The 22,808-nt window shown below is 42.9% G+C and overlaps 2 protein-coding genes across 6 annotated transcripts in view; one reads left to right on the top strand and one right to left on the bottom strand.

Moving 5' to 3' along the window:
* Positions 1–5,403, bottom strand: part of CHEK2 (checkpoint kinase 2) — a 43,905-nt gene extending 38,502 nt beyond the window's left edge. The window contains exons 1-3 of one of the 3 annotated variants that reach the window (XM_059040230.2): positions 4,854–5,403; positions 3,840–4,024; positions 2,548–2,875 (exon numbers count right to left, since the gene is read on the bottom strand). In XM_059040230.2, the coding sequence (XP_058896213.1) occupies positions 2,548–2,869 (322 nt within the window). In that variant the 5' untranslated portion in view covers positions 2,870–2,875; positions 3,840–4,024; positions 4,854–5,403. The remainder of the gene's footprint in view (positions 1–2,547; positions 2,876–3,839; positions 4,025–4,853) is intronic. The other 2 variants (XM_067015876.1, XM_059040227.2) reach the window with 2 other exon arrangements.
* Positions 5,054–22,560, top strand: HSCB (HscB mitochondrial iron-sulfur cluster cochaperone). Of its 3 annotated transcripts, none has more exons than XR_010837050.1 (6): positions 5,054–5,373; positions 6,473–6,569; positions 6,920–7,014; positions 7,648–7,792; positions 11,768–11,815; positions 22,413–22,560. XR_010837050.1 is itself a non-coding variant. In XM_059040247.2 (6 exons), exons 1-6 carry the CDS (start codon positions 5,138–5,140, stop codon positions 22,502–22,504), a joined length of 708 nt encoding a protein of 235 aa, XP_058896230.1. In that variant the 5' UTR covers positions 5,054–5,137; the 3' UTR covers positions 22,505–22,560. The 3 variants fall into 3 exon arrangements, 2 of the variants coding, with proteins under 2 accessions (XP_058896230.1, XP_058896233.1); XM_059040247.2 differs by having other exon boundaries at positions 6,920–7,009; XM_059040250.2 differs by lacking the exons at positions 5,054–5,373; positions 6,473–6,569 and having other exon boundaries at positions 6,942–7,014.
* Positions 22,561–22,808: the final 248 nt, after the last annotated feature.

Here is a 22,808-nt window from a genome sequence, read left to right as displayed (position 1 = left end):
CTCACAAAAATTAATTTGAAATCGATTAAGGACTTAAACAGAATAAGTGAAACCGTAAAACTAGAAGAAAACAAATGGTTAATTATGTGATGTGAAGGAGGTGTTAGCTAAGGCTATGGTGGAGATCATTTTGCAATATGTAAGTGTATCAAACTGTACACCTTAAACTTACACAATGTTATATATGTCACTTATATATGTCTCAATAAAGCTAGGGGGGAAAAGAAATTACCAGAGGAAAAAATTTTGGAAATAGATAATGGTAATGGTTGCACAACATTGTAAAAGCACTAATGCCAATGGACTGCATACTTAATGGTTAAAATGGCAAAATTTTATGTTATATATATTTTATCACAATGAAAAGAAGTAAACCTTAAAAAATACGAAGGAATAAAGTTTTTAAAGTACAACACTTGTACCCTGAAAACTACAAGACACTGTTGAAAGAAATTAAAGACCTAAATAAATAAAAGCTACCCCATGTTCACAGATTGGAAGACTTAATACAGTTAAGATGGGAATATTACCCATATTGATCTATAGATTTAATCCCAGCTGCCTTCTTTGCAGGAAGTGACAAGCTTATCCTAAAATTCCCATGGAAAAGTAAAGAACCACAGTAGTCAAAATAATCTTGAAAAAGAACAAATCAGGACTCACTCTGGATTTCAAAATTTACTACAAAGCTACAGTAATCAAGATTTTGTGGTACTGGCATAAGGACAGACACATAGATCCATGGAACAGAACTGAAAGATTGGAATTAAACCCCCACATTTATGGTCAAATGATCTTTAATGAGGGTATCAAGACATTCAAGGGGGAAAGAATAGTCTCTTCAAAAAATAGTGCTCAGGGGGTTTCCCTGGTGGCGCAATGGTTAAGAATCCGCCTGCCAATGCAGGGGACACGGGTTCGAACCCTAGCCCAGGAAGATCCCACATGCTGCAGAGCAGCTAAGCCCGTGCGCCACAACTAATGAGCCTGTGCTCTAGAACCCGCGAGCCACAACTACTGAGCCCACGTGCTACAACTACTGAAACCCTCATGCCTAGAGCCCGTGCTCCACAACAAGAGAAGCCACGGTGATGAGAAGTCCATGCACCGCAACAAAGAGTAGCCACCACTAGCCACAACTAGAGAAAGCCCACGTGCAGCAACGATGACCCAATGCAGCCAAAAATAAATAAATTTATTTTTTTTTTAAAGAAAGAAATAGTGCTCAAACAACTGTACATTCCCATGCCAAAGGATGAATTTGGACAATACCTCATACCGTGTACAAAAATCAACTCAAAAGGGATAACAGGGCTTCCCTGGTGGTGCAGTGGTTGCGAGTCCGCCTGCTGATGCAGGGGACACAGGTTTGTGCCCCACTCCAGGAGGATCCCATATGCCGTGGAGCAGCTGGGCCCGTGAGCCACGGCTGCTGAGCCTGCGCGTCCAGAGCCTGTGCTCCGCAACGGGAGAGGCCACAACAGTGAGAGGCCCGCGTACAGCAAAAAAAAAAAAAAAAAAAAAAAGGATAAGAGCTAAAACTGTAAATTATTTAGAAGAAAAGATAGGTGTGAATCAATAACAATAAAATATTATAGCTTCTCTTTATTGAGCAATTACTTTATGCTGGTCTCCCTAACAAGCTCTTTGTGTATGTAATCTTAAGTTTAAAGGAGATACACCCAACTTCACCCTAACTCACCATTTCTGTGTCCCACTCACCATTTCTGTGTCCCACTCACCATACATCAGTCCTAAGCCTAGCTTAAATATATAGTTTAAATGAGTAATAATTACCTTCAAATGCTTACTTCTAAATTTAAAGTTGTACGTATGAATATTGCTATATTATTTCTCCATTTTTTACTGTTTTTTTCAAGTCATCAAAGTTGCACATGACATAAAAGGGAAGGGTGAGTGACAAGGTACAAAATGGTACATTAGCCATTCATTTCTTTACATTATTATTTTCTATTCCATTAATGTCAAGTTCTTTTTTTTTTTTTTTTTTAAATGAAGAGGTCATTTTAATTCGAGACAGAGGAAAAATGCTACTTAAAACATAGAGAGCAAATCCTTACTGTTGGAACCAGGTGTCAGAAAGGATGAGTATATTTAAACAGCAAGGTTGGCTATTTTGAGATAAAAATAAGTAACAGGGAGTCAACAAATAACCTTCCCCATTCTGAAACTGTGAAACTGATGCTCTGAAACTGCTGCACCACCAGCAGGAGTTAAGTAGTGAAATTTCTGTGAGTAGATGACAAGTGTTTACAAGCTTGTATGGATCAGCATTTTTCTAGGGAACAGATCCACAACCCTCTTCAGATGGACAACACATGGCAGACGCCCAATTAATGTTTGTTGAAAGTGTAAATGAAGGGGCTCTACAGCAAGTAAGAGCCAGTGCACAACCCAAAACTGCTTCCTTGGTTCCATCTTTCATCACCTTCAAACTCCAGAATCATTCCAGGAGTATCTTGAGCTGTCTGCTGCAACAACTTTCTAAAACTGTTTTTCTGAACAAAATATTACAAAGGGTCTTACCAAGATTAGAGAATCCATCCTGAAGGGCCCATAATCGAGCCCAAGGGGCAGGGACAGGCTCCTCGGGTTCTTGGTCCTCGGGAATAGAGTAGAGTTCCTGCGTGGACACTGTGTCTAAGGAGCTCAGCGTACCCGAGCTGGAGTGAGAGGACTGGCTGGACGTGGGCACCGTGCTGGTGGAGAAGCTGGACGAGCCCTGGGACTGTGAAGAGGAGCCGTGTGGCTGTGAGGAGGGACCATGGGGCTGCGAGAAGCCACCTTGGGACTGCGGGGAGGCACTGCCATGGGGCTGATGACACTCCACATCCGTCTCCCGAGACATCACCACCTCAAAAATAAGTGTCCAACAGTAAGGTGAATTTCAAGTAACAAGACATCGTAAAGGTCAAGAGTGAAGGATGGGTATATTACAACAGCCCCCCCACCCCCAAAAAAAGATCCAGGATACGCATGCTCTGCAAAAATTAAAATTCTAACAGTTTAGACCTATCATTCTTCTGGGCTGAGCATTTCATCACATCATTTTCACCTGATATGTTTTTGTGTGACAGCCACAACCACAGAGAACAGAAACAAAGAAATTATTTGAAGGCTGTAAATAAGTAAAAAGCAATGAAACTGAATTGGGGAGGGGGAGAGACTCATAACAGCTTACACTCATCAAATTTTTTAAAATTAAAAATGGAACCTAAAATGTATTCGTTAATACTATCAACACTACACTTAAACTTCATATATATTTTTGGAAAAGAAAGAAAGGGAAGAGTCAGGTGGCTTGGCATAGACTAAGAGAAACTCTACAGAAATTCGCTGCATCATCCCAGGGGTGACTATTTTATACATAAAATGTCACTGATGGCCCCTCTCCCCCAAACCCGCTCCTGGAGGGTAGGACCCAAGTTCATTCTAGATTCCTTGACTCCACACTAAGAGCTGGGCCACTTAATGAGGTGAAACACAAAAACTGCTCTAAACAACTCCACCTAGCCCTTTGTGATGCTAATTAACTATGGGGCTCATCTTTTCAGCATCCTAAATGGCCTCCCAGCCCAACAGAAGCCTGAAGAAAACCATGATGAGACACAGAAGACCATAACAGAGGTTCCCACCCCAGCTTTAGAATTAATTTGATGGACAGTTAAACTCCAATAACAGAACCTACAGTAAAGTCAGAGTAACTTTCAATCCCTAACTTTAAATCCCTAATCTGATTTTTTTTTTTTTAAGTGCTTTCTCTCCTGAATCCCACACTCAGGCTACCCCCTAAGGAGAATATAGTAAACATGACTCACACTGATTATTGCATTTACACAGCTTTCCAGATGCAAAGGTCCTGATGAGTTTTCCTGAAAGCACACCAGGGAGGTAGGTGCTGCCAGAGCTGGGTACGCCACTTCAGGACCTGCTGCTCTAATACCACCTCAGCCGAGCTGTGTCCTCCTGCAGCTTCTTGAGCAAGACTTCTCTGCCCTGAAAACTGGCAAAAGACAGTGTGTCAAAAGGTAGCTGCTATCATCGTTCATGATAAGAAGGGTCCACCAGACCAGGACTACATTGGCCTCTGCCATGAGGAAAAAGTATAGTGGAGAGGTTATAAGCAAACAGATCTGGAGTCGAGTCAGATATCTAAGTCAACTCTGTAGATCGCAACCTCTCTGAACCCAGAAAAGCAGATAGAGCTTGCGAATCAAATGAGATGATGCATTAACTTTCCTCCCCCCACTCCTCGGTAATGCTTGATAATTGGGAATTCTGGGCCCAAAGAATCTGAAAGCAGGAAAAGGCCTTACTAGTGCAACACAATTTTTTCCAGTAGAGAAACTGAGTCCCAAGAAAGACTGGTGCCCTCCTACCCTCCCCTCGCCACCCCATCCCCCACACTTCCTCAGGGACACTGGCAGAGCATCTTCCTACACAAGTCGGTGTTTCCAGTTCCTGCAGCGCCTTGCAGCTAAGAACGGGTTCTCAGTAAGCATTTTCCAGATTGAACCTAAATATGGAAATAATTACTAACACCTATAAAACTCTCTACAGAGCAACTTCGCTCTCATTTTGAAGGGGGCAACTTTTGTTCTTCCTTATCCTTTACGTCTGGGCCAGTTTCAGCTTGAAAATTACACGGGAAGCGACCTTCACCTCGAAATTTATCTACAAAGAAGGAAGAGAGTCGCCCACGCATCCCTCTCCCCCTTCCCAAGCTCAAACACAGTACAAAACGGAAGCTCGGGAAATTCAGCTCGCAAAAAGACCCTGAGGACAGGATTCGAACCCCTCAATACCCAGGAGAAGTTCCCACTATGACTCACCGCGAGCCCACCTAGAACCGCACACAGAGCAGCCGTAACCAGCGGAGTGGCGCTAAACCCGCTGATACAAACTCCACCCTCCGCCAATCAAAACACCCCTTCGCCCCCGCCGGACCAATGACAAACAGCGGATGTGGCGGCCCACATAGCCTCAATGCTTTCTGGGAGTTGTAGTTTAAAATGTAGAGCGGGACTCAGAATCTTCCCGGCCAATCAGCAGCACCAGTCTGGTCGACCACATTCTCTTCCCCACAGGTGACCGCGGGGAGGCTGCCACCGGCCAGATGTGGTGCGGAAGGGCCACGGCCTTGCTCCGGGTGTCGGGGTTATGGCCGACAGGGGTGCTCGGGAGGAGACCGCTAAACTGCAGTGCTGCGTCACTGGCGGGAAGCAACTCCCTCCGGTGTTGGAACTGCGGCGGCCTAGGGGGCCCCTTGCGGGGGGACCGGTTCTTCTGCCCTCAGTGCCGCGCGCTGCAGCCACCTGACCCCACGCGAGACTACTTCAGCCTCATGGACTGGTACGGGAGGCGGTTTCGGGAAATGCGTCTGGGCGTGCGAGATGGAGGGCGGGTCAGGCTAAGGGAGGAGAAGGCGGAACCAGTTACACGGGTGGGCGGAGCCCTAGAGAACGGGGCTGGGGGTGGGGCCTGGGAGAAGGTGGGTGGGATGTGTCGGGAGAGGAAATCGAGGGGCCGGACTGAGCGGCGAAGCTTTGTGGGATGGAGACGAGAGTGGAGCGTGGACTGGTGGGGAGAGGAGTGTGATTAGGGGAAATTGAGGTTTGGAGCCTGCAATGGAGGGAGACTTGAGGGGCGGGATCTGAGAAAAGGAAGTTCAGAGGTGGGGCCTGAGGGAAGGGTGCTTGCGCGGTCTTTGGCGGATGGAGTCTTGAGGAATAGGTTCAGATGGTTTAAAGTTGGGTTGAGACTTTTAAGCAAGAAATACTGAGGTGTTATCCAAAATGAGAGAGTAAGAGCAAAGAAAAACTTAGTGCTGTGGGCGGAGTCTAAGGGAAAAGTGAGAATTGGAAGGTCTGAGAAATAGATGTTTTTTCTGTTTACCGCTGAAGGTTGAGGAGCTTGGAGAGGTGGTGAAGTTTGGGCGTAGCTAAACTAATGAGATAGGGCACGCTCTGGGAATAGAAAGCGAAGATGATTCGATTAAAATAAAGTGAGAGGTAGAGATGAAGGGGCCTGGGCCTTAGAAAAATAGAGTGGGATTCAGGAATGTCTCTTCCGCTTAACTCTGAGCTCTGGCCCCACCAGTCACTGAGCACTTAATGAAGGACTGCAGTAACACTGCTCTTTACGTTATTCAAGCATGCCAATCTTGTTCCCACTTCAAGGCCTTTGCATGTTCCCTGTGCCTGAATGACTCCTGTGATCTTCGATTACTCATCATCATCATTCAGGTCTCAGCTCAAATGTCATCTCTTTGTCCACCACATCTACCATTCTCTGATCCTATTCTGTTTTCCTTTGCAGTACCTACCACTTTTTGAAATAGCTCTGTCTATATGTTTATTGCATCATCCCCCATGAGAACAGGAACCAGGCCCATACTATACAAATCTATAAATATTTGATGCATGAATTTCATCTCCTGATTTCCTTCCAGCAACCGCTCCTTCAGAGTTGACACTGCGAAGCTCCAGCATAGGTACCAGCAACTACAGCGTCTTATCCACCCAGATTTCTTCAGCCAGAGGTCTCAGGTAGCCTATTGGCCACCCATAATCACACCCAAACACGTGTGTACCCTGGGTGGGTGGCAGTGTCCTTATGGTTATGTGATTATCAGGGACAGAGCTGGACAGCCAGCTTCACCCTGAGGCAGCCTGACCCCAGCCATCCAGATGCTGGACCTGTCTTACACTCACAGCTTTTACCTAATTTCCCAGCAGAATTAGAACCCATCACCTGAAAATAAAAACAGCTTATCCCATACCAGTTCTCCTTTGGTCACTTCCTTATGTGCTTGCCTATCAGTATTTTATGAAACAGTTTGTGAATGTAATATGGCCTATTTGTGTGGTAATATGACTATCTTCATTTCCACTTACAGACTGAAAAGGATTTCTCAGAGAAGCATTCGACCCTTGTTAATGATGCCTATGAGACCCTTCTGGCCCCCCTGAGCAGGGGACTATACCTTGTAAGGTGATTTTCCCACCCTTCTATCATGACAGCCTGGTCCCATTGCTCTGTAGGACAGCTGCTCCCCTGTGTTCAACAGAAGAGTGCTTGAGACATGAGCTAATCTAGGGACCCAATGATAATTAACCTCAAAGATACTGTTACATGAGTATAGTTTTCTCTGAGTATCTCTGTAAATCTTACTTGCCCAATTGCCTTTTTTTTTTTTTTTTTTTTTTTTTTTTTACCATTTTCTATAAATTTCAAGGATTAGATGGTGCTGGCTTTTAGGGAAGAGTAATTTTGTTTTGTTCTGTTTTTTTGGGGGGGAGAAGTGAGCAACTTAGAATTTTAGGATTTAATAGAATTTTTACAAATATCTAATTCAACCTCCTTCCACTTTTTTCCCAAGTGGAAGAATGACTCCCCCAGGGTCACATAGTTCCAGGTAGCAGGGAGTGATCCCATCCCAGCACTCCAATCTCAGTCTAACTTTCCAGCACCCTACCCTCACATTTTCACTATTGGGACAGTTCAAGTTTTCCCTGTGAGTGGCATTCTATTCTGAATGGTGAGGAGGATTTATGGTGAGGAGGATTTATGACTGGCCATAGTTTGTTGAATTAAACTTATTTTCCCTGCTTTATGCCCCAATAGCTAAAACTTTGTGGAGTAGAGATTCCCGAAGGGACAGATTATAACATGGACAGTCAATTCCTCATGGAAATAATGGAAATCAATGAAAAACTTGCAGAACCTCAAGGTGAAACTGCCATGAAAGAGATGGAATCTATTGTCAGAGGTAAAAGATAAAATACCACCGACTGTATTTTATTGCTATTTTGAGTACATGTAGGAGTTAAGTGAAAAATGGATATAAAGAGTACATATTGGCCTTCATAATGATTCAGGGAATTATTTTTCTTGATTACGCTGAAACCCATTTTGTGTAGAGGTTAGACTTGCAAAATTCCTAATTCTATGGAAGGCGGGCTTAAACCAAGAATGTAATAGTGTTTTGCAGATTGCTGTGCTCCTTCCCACCCATGACATCATTTGGATAATAATATTATCTCTGACAAGAAAAATAGGCCTCAGAAGTTCATGGGAATGCCCAAGGTCACACAGCAGATATAGCAGAGCAAAGATTGAAACCTTTATCTTATGATCCCATATTGCTTTACTTTCCACTTTATTCCATAGTGTATCAGTCAGGGTTCTCCAGAGAAACAGAATCAGTAGTGTATGTGTATGTGGAGAGAGAGAGAAAGAAATTTATTTTAAGGAATGGCTCATGTGATTATGAGAGCTAGCAAGTTCAAAATATGTAGATAGACTAGCAGGCTGGACACTCAGGCAGGACTTCTATGTTAGTCATGAGGCAGAATTCCTTTCTCAGGAAACCTTAGTTTTTGCTTACTACCTTCAACTGATTGGATGAGGCCCACCCATGTTATTGAAGATAATCTCCTTAAAGTCAACTGACTGTAAATGTTAATCACATCTACAGAACACCTTCATAGCAACATCTAGACTAGTGTTTGACCAAACAGTTGGGCACCACAGCCTAAACAAGCTGGCACATAAAATTAACCATGCCATATAGAAAAGCTCCAGGTTTCTCATTCAAATTGTATGCAGATACGAACTTTCACAAATGTTATGGCATGCCTACTGTATCAGGCACTGTGCAGGACACTGAGGATACAGCAGTGAACAAGAAAGACATGGCCTGGGCCTTCTTGGAGTTTATATATTCCAACTCAATATGTCCCAAATGGAAGTCATGAGCGTCTCTCTTCTGCTCCTCTGCTGATGTTCCCTTTCTAAGTTGATGATGCTCTGCAGTTGCACAAGTCCAAAACACCGAGGAGGTGTCCTTCACAACTTATTCTCCCTTACCCCCACAGACAGTCCATCACCAAGTCTTGAAAAGCTGACCTTCTAAATGTGTCTCAGATCCATCTATACATTTTCACTGCCACCACCCTGTCCCAAGCTGCCATTCTCTCTCACCTGGACAACTGGAGTAACTCCACACTGGTCCATCTCTACCTTCAGTCTGATATATTCCTACACTGTCACATGTGTGATCTTTTTGAAACCCAAATCTAATCATATCACCCTTGGCCTTGCTTAAAAACTTTAAGTGGCTCCCCACCCCCCACCTCAGGTTAAAGAGACCTGCATGGCTTGGCCTCTGCTTCCTCCCATTTGCTCCTTCCACTCCAGCCACACAGACTGCTTCCAGTTCTTCATCTGTACCTTGTACCTCCCTGCCCAGGGCATTTGCACATGCTGTTGCTTCTGCCCGAAACCCTCTTCTCCTCTAACCCATCTATTTAACTCTTCCTCCTTCAGATCTGGGGGCAATCCTCACTTCCTCAGCGAGTCCACAGAGGACCTCTCTGTCTATACCTTTTGGTCGTGGGTACCCCTCCTTTGTAGGACTAATCACTGGTCTATCTGAGGTTACTGGACCAATATCAGCCTCCCCTACTAGACCAGAAGTTCTACAGAGGCAGAAATTTTGTCTTCTTTTTGCTTCCCTCACATCCTTAGCACATGCAGTAGTGCTTGTATAATAGGGACTCAGTAAATATTTGACAAATGAGTGAATAAATAACAAAGAAGTTAAAAGCAGTAAAATAGAAGTTGTGGTGAGGGAGCTGTCAGCTAGGGTTGTACCAGAAACATTAGGGCTGGGTGGTGTTGGGAAAAGAGAAACTCAGGATTTTTAGTCAGAAGGCCCAGCTGGGGCTTCCTTGGTGGCGCAGTGGTTGAGAGTCCGCCTGCTGATGCAGGGGACACAGGTTAGTGCCCTAGTCCGGGAGGATCCCATGTGCCACAGAGCAGCTGGGCCCGTGAGCCATGGCCACTGAGCCAGCATGTCCGGAGCCTGTGCTCCGTAACGGGAGAGGCCACAACAGTGAGAGGCCCACGTACCGCAAAAAAAAAAAAAAAAAAAAAAATGCTTTTGGGCTTCCCTGGTGGCGCAGTGGTTGAGAATCTGCCTGCTAATGCAGGGGACACGGGTTCAAGCCCTGGTCTGGGAAGATCCCACATGCCGCGGAGCAACTAGGCCCGTGAACCACAACTACTGAGCCTGCGCGTCTGGAGCCTGTGGTCCGCAACAAGAGAGGCCGCAACAGTGAGAAGCCCACGCACCACGATGAAGAGTGGTCCCCGCTTGCCACAACGAGAGAAAGCCCTTGCACAGAAACAAAGACCCAACACAAAATAAATAAATAAAATTAATAAATTAATAAACTCCTACCCCCAACATCTTAAAAAAAAAAAAAAAAAAAGAAGGCCCAGCTGTACAGCTTTGGAAGGCAGAGGTTCATGAAGCTCTGGGTGAAGTGGACTTGGGTTCAGTCCCAACACTGCCACTGACTTTTTTTTTTTTTTAATATTTATTGAATATTGAATCAATGATTTTTTTTTTTTTTTTTTTTTTTTTGCGGTACGCAGGGCTCTCACTGTCACGGCCTCTCCCGTTGCGGAGCACAGGCTCCGGACGTGCAGGCCCAGCGACCACGGCTCACGGGCCCAGCCGCTCCGTGGCATGTGGGATCTTCCCAGACCAGGGCACGAACCTGTGTCCCCTGCATCGTCAGGAGGACTCTCAACCACTGCGCCACCAGGGAAGCCCTGCCACTGACTTTTTATGTGACCTTCAGTAAAGTGACTTCACCCCTCTGAGCTTCAGTTTCCTCATCTGTAAAATGGAGATACTATTAGTACTCGTTGTTGCAACAATTAAGTTTAAGCATATAAAACACTTGACACAGTGCCTGGCCTGTGGTAAGTTCCCAATCAATGGTGGGCGTTGTTTCTAGCTCTATAGTTAACATCTGGTTTTGAGCAGGTCACTGACCTTCATTTCGAGTAATTCCTAAATTTCCTTTTACCTGCTAAGGCCCAGGTAATGTGAACGTTCAAGCACATGAGCTAGATAGTTTCGGGGTCAGGACTTCAGAGCCTCCAGACTCCTAATCCAGTGTTCTTTCGTCAACACCACGTTGCTACCTGATAAGCGAGTTTCCAACCACTGGACCAGAAATCAGGTGACTTGGGGTCTGCTCTTAGCTCCTCCACTCACCAACCATGTGACCATATACGTTCTCCCAGTACCTGTCATTGCTTACCATGGGGATATAATGTATTTGAAAGTGCTTTGAAAGCAGGCACCATATAAATGATTGATACTGTTTGTATCTGGAAAAGGCACTTATCATACAATTTTCTAATGAGGAAACAATAAAAATGTGAGGTAGCTGCTCCTTTACTTCATCTGGCATCTTCTCTCTTAAGGTACAATATGATCGAAATGTTTCATTTTCCTGAGAGGCTGTATAATTTGCTAGTAGTTGCCTGACACACTCTAATGCCCTGCTGATAGGCAAGTCCTGCTTGTTAATTTTCTCCTAGCTGAAATCTGGAAGACTCAGAGTGCTTGGTGGAGATGATCTAAGGCACTTCCTTGTCTTTTTTTTTTTTTTTTTTTTTTTAATGCTTCAACAACCATTTTATGAGCTTTGGTGATTGCCCCTCAGACCTTCATGGATAGAAAAACAGTGTAACTAGGATCAGCCAGAGCTGCACTAAACAAGAGCTGCCGTCATGGAACTGTAGAGACCGAGGTTATGAGGCCTTACCCTTGAATCCAAAATCCCTGCTGTGTTGTGTTCACAACAACAAGATGACAAAGCGTTGTCTTCGTATTATGAGTGTATTTAAGTAGAAAAATTAAGATAATGTTTTTCTTTTTCAGCTAAACAGAAAGAATTGACTGACAATGTGAGCAGAGCTTTTGAAAGAGGTACTTCCTTCATTTCTTGACTTTCTTAAATATGGAAAGAAATTGTAAGCACTGAGGTATAACCATCCATTCAATAAGTAGCTATTATATGCCCATCCTATGACAGGTTTGTGGGAGCTATAAAATATAGATGAGTCTACATTTCTGCCCTCAAGGATTCACAGTCTTGCTAGAGAAACAAGGGGTGTGCCAAAACCAGTGATACACCCATTGAAGATTAGATGAGAGAAAGTGCTCCCATTCCCCTTTAGCAAGTAGGAGAAGATAAGGTGAGGGATGTGGGCTGAAGCCAACACAGGCAGACTCTGAGGGCAAGGCTTCACAGTCAACATTTGGCAAAGCCCGCACACCTCTTTCTTCTGCAAAGCCCAGGAGGAGAATCCCATGGCCGAGCTGTGCCCAGATGGCAAATAGGGCGTGTTCATCCTTGTCCCCACTGCTCCTGGCTCTCAGGCTAAAGAGACTAGATCTATTTCTAGCTATTTTTAAGCAAGAACGGCCTTTCTCTCTATCCCTGACTTGTGCCACTCCTTAAATAGAGATTAATAGCCCTTTGGCTTAGGGATCGTTGGACTACAGAAAGGAGAACGTAACTCATACTAGCCCAGATAAAAGGAGGTTACTCTAAGGAATCAGGGCTGTCTCTCAGAATCCAAAGTCCCTGAGATGAGTATAGTATTGTGTGATAAAAGCTTTTCTAGCACAAGACCTGGGAACCAGAAAGCAGTCTGGAACCAAGACTGTGGTCCTGAACTTGGTGACCTAGCTGACCACTCCATCCTTCTCCCCACCGCTATACACCAGTTCCGTCTGCTTCCTTATTGGTGTACAGTACTGCAAACTGGCCTCCCCCACTGGATGACTCCTCAGTCCTCCTTGGTCTATTACCTCATAAGAACAGGACCTTTTACCATCTGACTAGAATCTTCTAGATCCAGTCTAGATTCCTGGGAGGGGGGATTTGATTGCCCCAGTTTGAGTCAGATGTCCACTCCAGTCCCATCACTGAGGGCCAAGGAGATAAGCTTGCACAGTGTACTGCCTACTTTGTAGGGACTGTAGGAGTTTATTCTGAGAAGCAGGCAGAAGGTGGCGGGGGGTGTCTCTAAAAAGATGGGGAGGAATATAGATTAATAGCAGAAAAGACAGGAACCTGGCCCAACATATCTGCCTGAAATCCATGTCCCCAGCCTACTGGCTAAGATGGTCAGATTATGTTCCACCAAGGTCCACCCCCAGTTCCTGTTATACCTTTGTGGGCTTTTATTTTTTTCATTATAACATACAATTTCTTAAAAAATGAATAGTACATAAGTACAATGGAAGAATAACAACAGAAGAAACACCCATGTCCCCACCACCCCAGTTAAGAAATAGAAAAAAGGTGCTCAACATCACTAATCATTAGGGAAATGAAAATCAAAACCACAGTGAGAAACCACCTCACACCTATAAAGACGGGTGCTATTAAAAAAAAAGAAAATAGCAAACGTGGGCAAGGATGTGGAGAAGTTGGGACCTTTGTGCACTGCTGGTGGGAATGTACAATAGTGCACCCAACTATGGAAAACAGTATGGCAGTTCCTCAGAAAATTAAAAATAGAATTACGGTGCAATCCAGCAATTCCACTTCTGGGTGTACACCTAAAGAAATGACAGCAGGAACTCAGAGAGATGCACTGTCACAGATAAACAAAGCCAGATACTAGTTAACGTGGTAAGGACAGATTTGAATCAGTAATAACTATGGTGATAGGGAAAAGAGTCCAGCGTGAACTGAACTCAATTTCGATTTGTACAGAGGTAACTGGGCATTTTAAAGGGAGAATGAGGGAGTAGTGCGGGGGCGCACAGGGGCTCAGTAGAATTGGGGAAGTGAAATATTACAAAAAGCGGGAAGAAGGAGTTGGTCCTATGAAACCCATCTGGGTTTGTTAATTGGCCCTTATGGAAGTTAGGCTCCCACCCTCTCACAGAGCCTGGAGACAGGGGCCCTATCATCATGTGTTGACTGGAACGAATAGCAAGAAAGAGACAGAAGAGAACTTCTTTCCTCCGAACGACATAAGTCCATTTCTCGCTCATTTGTCTTTTGTTTATGAAGGACTAGCTGAGCCATCTGTTGAGGCCTGATAGTAGAGGATATTTGGGGGATGATGTGAGCAAATGTTCATTTAATGAGGAGCATCTCTGTGGAAACAAAAAGGAAAACAAAGGTCAATGGCTGGAGCCGACTATAACCCCAGTTTCTGAGTCCAGAGGGCAGCCACCTGAGAAGACACTGACCGCTTAAGCGTCTTTAGGTGGTGGCATGACGACAGCAGAGGCAATCTGACGCATCTCCTGGCTTGTAGTTGGAATGTTTGTGGTGATGGCAGAGACATCAGCATCACGGTCATGGTTATTCCCCAGAGCACAGTGTGGAAGGTGCACGCTTTCTGAGTGGCCCACATACCAGCAGCTCCAGGCACAAAGGTTGCCCATGATTTGTTGTGATGAGTTCTTTGAAGTTTCTATCAAGTCCTTCAGCTTCAGCTTGCAGGACTTTTCCAGATCCTGGAGGAAAGGGGCAGCTATAAGGCAGCCTGAGTCCCACTGAGGATCTGGGCAGTCAGGTTTTAGTTCTTAGTGACAGTAAGTCAGGAGGGAGGGAGGAACATTGGAAACATTGGTTTGGAAAGTTGTAGCCAGATGTTGAAAGAAACTAGAAGAATTGAGGATTTGCTGAGGGCCAACAAAATGTGTAAGGATCCAGTTCAGTTTACAAGTAGATAATAAAACCTCAAAGACAATGAACAGGATGGGATTCTGATAACTCTCAAGGTTGTGTTATTCTTTTCCACTGAAACATAAAATTTCTCTCCACAATCACCCCCTCTTTTTAATCAAAGATAAAGTAACATTGTTCTTGTTTACAAAATAAATTTAGTTTCATGAAATTTGACCTGATTATTTATTAAGTGCAGCAAGAATGGTAATTGACCATAAAGGCCTTTTTAAGTTTTCCTAATGGAACTTATTACAGGCATAACTGGTTTTATTGCACTTTGCAATAATACTGCATTTTTTACAAATTAAAGGTTTGTAGCACTCCTGTGTTGTCAGATGATGGTTAGCATTTTTCCGCAATAAAATATTTTTAATTAAGGTATGTACATTGTTTCTTTAGACATAATGCTATTGTGCACTTAATAGACTATAGTATAGTATCAGTGTTTATATGCACTGGGAAACCAAAAAATTTGTGTGACTTGCTTTATTTCAACATTCACTTTGTTGCAGTAGTCTGGAACCCAGCCCCCAGTATCTCTGAGGTCTGCCTGTATCTCAGATTAGAATCTGCCTGGAATCTCAGATTAGACTTGAAAAACCTCTCTGCTAGGAAGTCAGGCTAAGATTTCTCCATCAGAATTCTTCACCTGCATTACCTATAGTTTCAGGTGAATTCCTCTCTTCCCAATGTCCCCCAAATATTCTAAGATTCATGGGCCTGCCGAGTGCCCTTAATCACCTGTGAGGCTGGGAACCTGTAAACCAGATACCAGGCCAGTTTTTGCAACAGGGCTTGGAAAGCATTATCTCTATAAAATCAACCTTATTTCCTAAAAATTGATGACTTTATGCATCATTTTCAAATATGACATTCCCATCAAAGCCTTATTTTTAATTATGTCCTATCACAAAGAGGATAGATTCTTACTGAAGCTAGGCAAATAACTATATTTCCGTGAAAACAAGAATACTCAATAATAGTTTCTAACTTTTTGAGGGATCAGGCAGGGAGAAGATGTTTTAATTTTTACAAAAGTGTATAATTTACTAGATTGTTAATGAGTCATAGATAGCTTAAGAGAAAAGGAAAGGGGATTTCCTCATATCTAGAAAATAGAACATTTAAAAGCCAGCAGTAGTTCGAACAAAAAATATAAAAAATTATAATCAACTTATCAGTTTACTCAATCCTATGTAGTTAATTTTGTTCTGCTTGATCTTGGGTTAGCAGTTTCATGAACCTATTGGCTTTTTCATTAGCGTTTTGGAAATCCTGACTTAGTCGACTGATTTTTTTTTTTTTTTTAGAAGATGTTGGGGGTAGGAGTTTATTAATTTATTTATTTTTGCTGTGTTAGCTCTTCGTTTCTGTGCGAGGGCTTTCTCTAGTTGTGGCAAGCGGGGGCCACTCTTCATCGTGGTGTGCAGGCCTCTCACTATCGCGGCCTCTTTTGTTGTGGAGCACAGGCTCCAGACGTGCAGGCTCAGTAGTTGTGGCTCTCGGGCCTAGTTGCTCCGTGGCATGTGGGATCCTCCCAGACCAGGGCTCAAACCCGTGTCCCCTGCATTAGCAGGCAGATTCTCAACCACTGTGCCACCAGGGAAGCCCTAGTTGACTGATTTGAACTCAGTAATGTAAGCAATGCCATCAGAAGCCTGTACCACAGAGTACGTGGTACAGTACCTGTTTATTGATCACAAGTACTCTGGCTTATAGCTGGTTGCAAGAGCTTTTAGGAAAGCATCAGAGTAAAGTAACAACCATCCATGGATAGCAAAAGACTTAAAATGGCCATAGTTAAAGATCTGATGAGAGGTTATTATAAAAAGAACACAACTGAAAAGGAAATCTGGTTGTTTCTGTGACATATCACATTTTAAAATAATAACTGGGTGATAACATCTTACCAGGATATATCATGGATAATGAGGGCATTGACAAATTCTAAGAACTTTATACAATTTCTGAAATAATAACATTTAAACCATATAAAAATAACCTAGGGAAGGTTAAGTATCTTTTCTTTTGACACTGCCTTCCATTGTAATTTAATATATCAAATAAACCTACTCAGTTTAACATCTCTGTTTTTACAAGGTGAAAGAACAAATCCTTTGAGGTTTTCCAGGGGGCCTCTCAGAAACTTCAAAGTCAGTTCAAAGTCAAGAAGACTTTATTTAGAATTTGGCTTGGGGAAGTTGTCAAAAATGTTAAAAGGTTTGAATATTTAATTAAATAGGATCATAGATCATTGTGAAACAACACTTATTTATCAAACTGAAGTAATAATAAAAAGATTTCGGGGACTTCCCTGGTGGTGCAGTGGTTGAGAGTCTGCCTGCCAATGCAGGGGACACGGGTTCGAGCCCTGGCCCAGGAAGATCCCACATGCCACAGAGCAGCTAAGCCCATGAGCCACAACTATTGAAGCCAGTGTGCCTAGAGCCCCCACATCACAACAAAGAGTAGCCCCTGCTCACCACCACTAGAGAAAGCATGCGCAGCAACAAAGACCCAATGCAGCCAAAAATTTAAAAATTAAAAAAATAAAATTTCGAAGGGAAATGTGAGGTAACATGGGGAAAAAAAAAAAACCTTAGCTCTTTTGACAGTGAGGAGGCTCGATTCTTTTACATAATCGAGGACATGATAGAGACAACATGAAGCACAGGAAATTATTTTGATAAGACAGAATATGTTTCCTAGGCAGATTACTCAAAAGGTAAAGAAAAACCTTTGACAATCTTTTATTAACAGCAGACCAGTAATCCAAGGAACTTTGTCATTTTGACAGAGAGAAAACTACTCTGGTTTTGTGTTAGTACACTATTGATATTAAAGTGCATTTTTTTAAAAAACACTTTATGTATAAATCCACTTAATCTTAGCCAGCTTTGACCTTACAACATAAAATTTCTTTTCCACAAACCTTTTACAGCTTTCTACATTCATTCAGGTTTTGTCTTATTCTTTCCCTCTTTCACGGTCTACTTTAGAACAAAATTACTCCTTTTTAATCTTAACAAATACACATTTACATTCTTTACATGCTTTTCATGTAGAAACACATCCTACTTTTCTCCCATACTTTGTGTACAAAGTTGTTTTTCTTCACTCTTATCATTTCCAGTAGTTTTATTTTCATATACCAATTATAAATTTTAACCATTAGTATTTTATTTTACAGAGAAAACTAGGAGGTAGAAATTATGAGCTATTACATACCAGTATTCTGTAGCAGATTAGCAAGTTTTATGAATATACCACTTCATAATCTCTAGAGGCATATGCTTTTTAAAAAAATATTTATTCATTTATTCATTTATTTATTTAGACTTGGGCTTCCCTGGTGGCGCAGTGGTTGAGAAGTCTGCCTGCCGATGCAGGGGACACGGGTTCGTGCCCCAGTCCGGGAAGATCCCACATGCCGCGGAGCAGCTAGGCCCGTGAGCCATGGCCACTGAGCCTGCGCATCCAGAGCCTGTACTGCAAAAAAAAAAAAAAAAAAAAAAAGTATTTATTTAGACTGCACTGGGTCTTAGTTGCGGCACATGGCATCTTAGTTGCAGCAGGAGGGCTTCTTAGTTGCGGCATTCAGACTTCCTAGTTGCAGCACTCAGCATTCTTAGTTGCTGCATGCAGACTCTTAGTTGTGGCATGCATGCAGGATCTAGTTCCCTGACCAGGGATTGAACCTGGGCCCCCGACATTGAGAGCATGGAGTCTTACCCACTGGACCACCAAGGGAAGTCCCTCAAGGCATATGCTTTTTATAATACAATTTTTTTTTAATGTGGCAAGATGAACATGTTTAAAAATAGACCCAAATACCTTTGTTCTCTCTGTACCATATAAAAATAAGCCGGGCTTCCTTGGTGGCGCAGTGGTTGAGAGTCCGCCTGCCAATGCAGGGGACACGAGTTCGTGCCCCAGTCCAAGAAGGTCCCACATGCCACGGAGTGGCTGGGCCCGTGAGCCATGCCCGCTGAGCCTGCGTGTCCGGAGCCTGTGCTCTGCAACGGGAGAGGCCACAACAGAGAGAGGCCCGCGTAGCACAAAAAAAAAAAAGAACATCACACTAGTTTTATTTACCAAAGATTTACCCAAATTACATGAAATTGAAAACATTTGAGTTGGTTCTTATATTTCTGGAAGTTTTAGGAAGATTTAATTTATATAAGTACTCATTTCTCTCTAAGCAAATTAGGATACAGTTCCTTCAAAGGATTTTATAAATTAATTTCGTAATACCATCTGAAGGTAGGAAAATATATGTTTATGTATATGTATAAATACATAAATATACAGAGAGATGCAAATAGATCTTACAGTTTTCATTTAAAAATTCTGCCATAAGTCAGGCACAAATAAGATAATATAAAACTCAGTTTATGTGAGATGATGGATGTTAACTAAACTTTTTGTGGTAATCATTTTGCAATATGTACATATATCAAATCATGTTATACACCTAAAACTAATATGACTTTATGTCAATTATATCTCAGTAAAACTGGGAAATTAAAGAAAAAAAAACTCTCTAGCTTATATGGGTAGTTCTCATTTTTGCTCTATTTTATGTATTTATCTGAATTGAGTTTCTGGCAGATGGAGCAAGTTTTAAAGGTTGCCTGCTCAATGTGAGTTGTAGAGGTGTTTTTAAAGTTTTTTTGGTTTGGTTGTTTGTTTTTTTGTTTTGGGGTTCTTTTTTTTTTTTTACCCTGATATATAATGTTATGGAGTCTGTGAACTAAATATCTGTTTCCAGTTAGCTTTTTTTTTCTTTTCAGCTTCAGGTGGTTGCTTTTGGAGGTACCTGAGTCCTTGCAAGCCCCTGATGGGGACAGGAGGCCCAAAAGTCCATTGCTTGTAGGGATTTGGGTGGCGGGAGTGAGAAGGGAAAGGTCTGGTAGGATGGACAGAGGGACTGAGGAGGTAGGGGCTTGAAGGGGACCATATCAAAGGATGCGAGGGAGCGGAAGGGAATATGGAAGGTGGTGAGAGGAGGGAGGAGGAGGCAGTGTGGGGAATCTTAAGTTTCCCAAAGAAGCCGGAGAAGTTCCAATTTTTCCTAAGTACAGGTAGACCACGAAGATGCTGCGGGTTTGGTTCCAGACCACCACAAGAAAGTAAATATTGCAATAAAACAAATCACATGAATTTTTTTTATTTCCCTGCATGTCAAAGTTATGTTTACACTAAGTGTAGTCTATTAAGTGTGCAGTAGCATTATGTCTAATAAAACCAATTAATTAAAAAATACTGTATTGCTAAAAATTGCTAACCATCCTCTGAGCCTTCAGTGAGTCATAATCTTTTAGCCATGGCAACATCAAAGATCACTGATCACAGATCACCAGAACAAATATAATAATAATGAAAAAGTTCGAAAAATTGGGAGAATTACCAAAGTCTGACACAGGGACACGAAATGAGCAAATGCTGTTGGGAAAATCTTATACATAGACTTGCTCGACGCAGGGTTGCCACAAACCTTCAATTTGTAAAATACGCAGTATCTGCAAAGCGTGATAGAACAAGATCTGCCTATAAAGTCACAGCAGTAGGAAAAGAGGTAGACCAAGCACCATGGTGACACGCAGTCAGTAGAAGTTCAAGAAGGAGGTTTCAGAGGACTGACAAGTTCCCATGGGAGGAGCAGGGTCAAATAGAACATAGAGGCCTCTCAAGGAGCCAGGAAAAAGAAAATGTCCAGCCCAGAAGTCAATCCCCACTCAAAACAAGGAGCTGGAAAGAATTCCAGCCTGGAGCTACCTTTCAAAAGAAGGCTGGAACTTTATCCTTCTGAGAGGATACTCAGAATCATGAGAATCCAAATGTGTCCTCACCGTGCTTCAACAGAGGTGTGTCTGCAGAATTTGAGCAGGCGTCAGACTCACCCCAGGTTCCCAAATGAGCAGGTGGGCTGGAGAGGAGACCAAGGTCTCTCTGCTCACTGAAAGGTCCAGCCATCATGTCTGAGGGCCTGATGGTGTTTCCAATCTAGATCCAAGTCACGGCACCAGATTACTGTCAAAGATAAACAAAGCCAGACGTTAGTTAAAGTGCTAAGGACAGGTTCTAATCAGTAATAACCATTGCAGTAGGGGAATAGTCCAGCATGAACTGAACTCAGCTTCGATGTGTGTGTGACTGGGCATTTTAAAGGGAGAATGAGGGAGTGGGACCGGGGGGTGGGGGGCAGCACACAGGGCCAAGGAAGTGAAAATGTACAAAAAGTGGGAAGCAGGAGTTGGACCATGTGAAACCCATCTGGGTTTGCTAACAGCCACTTCTTGAAGTTAGGTTCCTACCCTCCCACAGACCCTGGGAGACAGGGGCCCTAGCTTCAGGTATAAACTGATAAATTCTTTTGGCAGCCCTGTGTTCTCAGGCAGGCATTTTAAGGTGGGGCTGGGGTCATCCTAGGGATGCCGCCTTTGAGCTGTAAGTAACTATGTTATTGTTTGTTCAAGTACCTATAGGCCAAGGTGGAGGGCTAGTCAAGAAGAGGGCTCAGAGGAGCCTGGCTAGAGTTTGGTGAAGGAGATAATTTTTGTCAGCACCAACATTCATAGAATTTTTGATAATAGCTAACAGGTGAAAGCAACCTAACTGTCCATCAACTGATGAATGGATAAACAAATGTGGTCTATCCATACAAGGGAATATTATACAGCGTTTAAAAGGAAGGAAATTCTGATGCATGCTACAACATGGATGAACCTTAAGGATATTATGCTAAGTGAAGTAAGCTAGTCACAAAAAGATAAACACTGTATGATTTCACTTACATGAGGTCCCTAGAGCAGTCAAATTCATAGAGACAGAAAGTAGAATAGTGGTTGCCAGGGACCAAAGGGAGTGGGGAATAGCAAGTTATTGTTTCATACATAGAGTTTCAGTCTTGTGAATGCACTTAATGCCACTGAGTTCTACGCTTAAAAATGGTCACAATGGTACATTTATGTCATGTATATTTTATCATAATTAAAAGAATATTTATAAGTACAAAAAAATAATCAAATGAAATAAAGAAATAAAACATGACCACTGCCTTAGGCCCTTTGTAATTGCATTCCCCTTCCATGGTAGCAACTATTCTCCTGAATTTTTGTACTAACCATTCCCTTGCTTTTCTTGGTAGTTTTAACCATATATGAATATAACGGTGTATTATTTTTTTACACATAAATCTAAGTCAGGGTTTCTCAACCTTGGCACTACCAACATTTTGGGCCAGATAATTCTTTGTCGTGGGGAGCTGTCCTGTACACTGTAGGCTGTTTGGCAGCACCTCTGGCCTCTGCCCACTAGATGTCAGTGCCACCTCCCCAGGGTGATAACCAAAAAATGTCTCCAGACATTGCCAAACATCCCCACAGGCGAGAAGTCACCCGCAGTCAAGAACCACGGTTCTAAGGGCATCTTTCCAGAACCTGCGAGCCTCCTGGGGGCAGCTCTGTATCGCAGCACCTGGCCCAGAGGAAGCACCAGGGGCTTCCACATCCTCGTCAGGGTTAGACCACCGAGTATGATAGGGGAAAACTCTTAAAACACAACTTAGTTATTGGGTATTGTCCTGAAGAAGAAGCAGCTTCTCATTTCCAGTCTGAATGCTGTGAAGAAGCATGCTTTTGCTCCCTTTGGTTAAGCCCTTTATCCCCTGAACAATCCAGATGTTTTCTCTTTCTCAAATCTACTGAGTAATTGATCAGCCTTCCAGAGCCTGGGGCTCAGCTTTGATCCAGCTGCTTTGGATAATAGAGTGATTTTATTCTTGCTTGAAATGAAGCCTCGCATTAATGTCTCTCTTTATTTCAGATGATTTTGAGAAAGCCAAGGAACTTTTAACAAAGATGAGATACCTTTCAAACGTTGAAGAAAAGATTAAGTTAAAGAAGATTCCCCTCTAATGGTTGCTAATTTTAAAGTTTTAAAAATAAAGTTCTTATCTATTTCTTTTCTGGACTCTGCTGATTCAGAGTAGAGGTGTTTCAACCGCTTTGACCATCTTTTTTTTCTTGCTTGCTTTTTTTTTGGCTATGTTGGGTCTTCGTTGCTGTACGCAGGCTTTTCTCTAGTTGCAGTGAGCAGGGTTTACTTTTCATTGGCGGTGCGTGGGCTTCTCATTGTCATGGCTTCTCTTGTTGCGGAGCACGGGCTCTAGGCACGCAGGCTCAGTAGTTGTGGCTTGCAGGCTCTAGAGCTCAGGCTCAG

Source organism: Kogia breviceps, chromosome 15 (genome assembly GCF_026419965.1).
Source record: "Kogia breviceps isolate mKogBre1 chromosome 15, mKogBre1 haplotype 1, whole genome shotgun sequence".
NCBI lineage: Eukaryota > Metazoa > Chordata > Mammalia > Artiodactyla > Physeteridae > Kogia > Kogia breviceps.
This window is presented reverse-complemented; position numbering and strand designations above follow the sequence as displayed.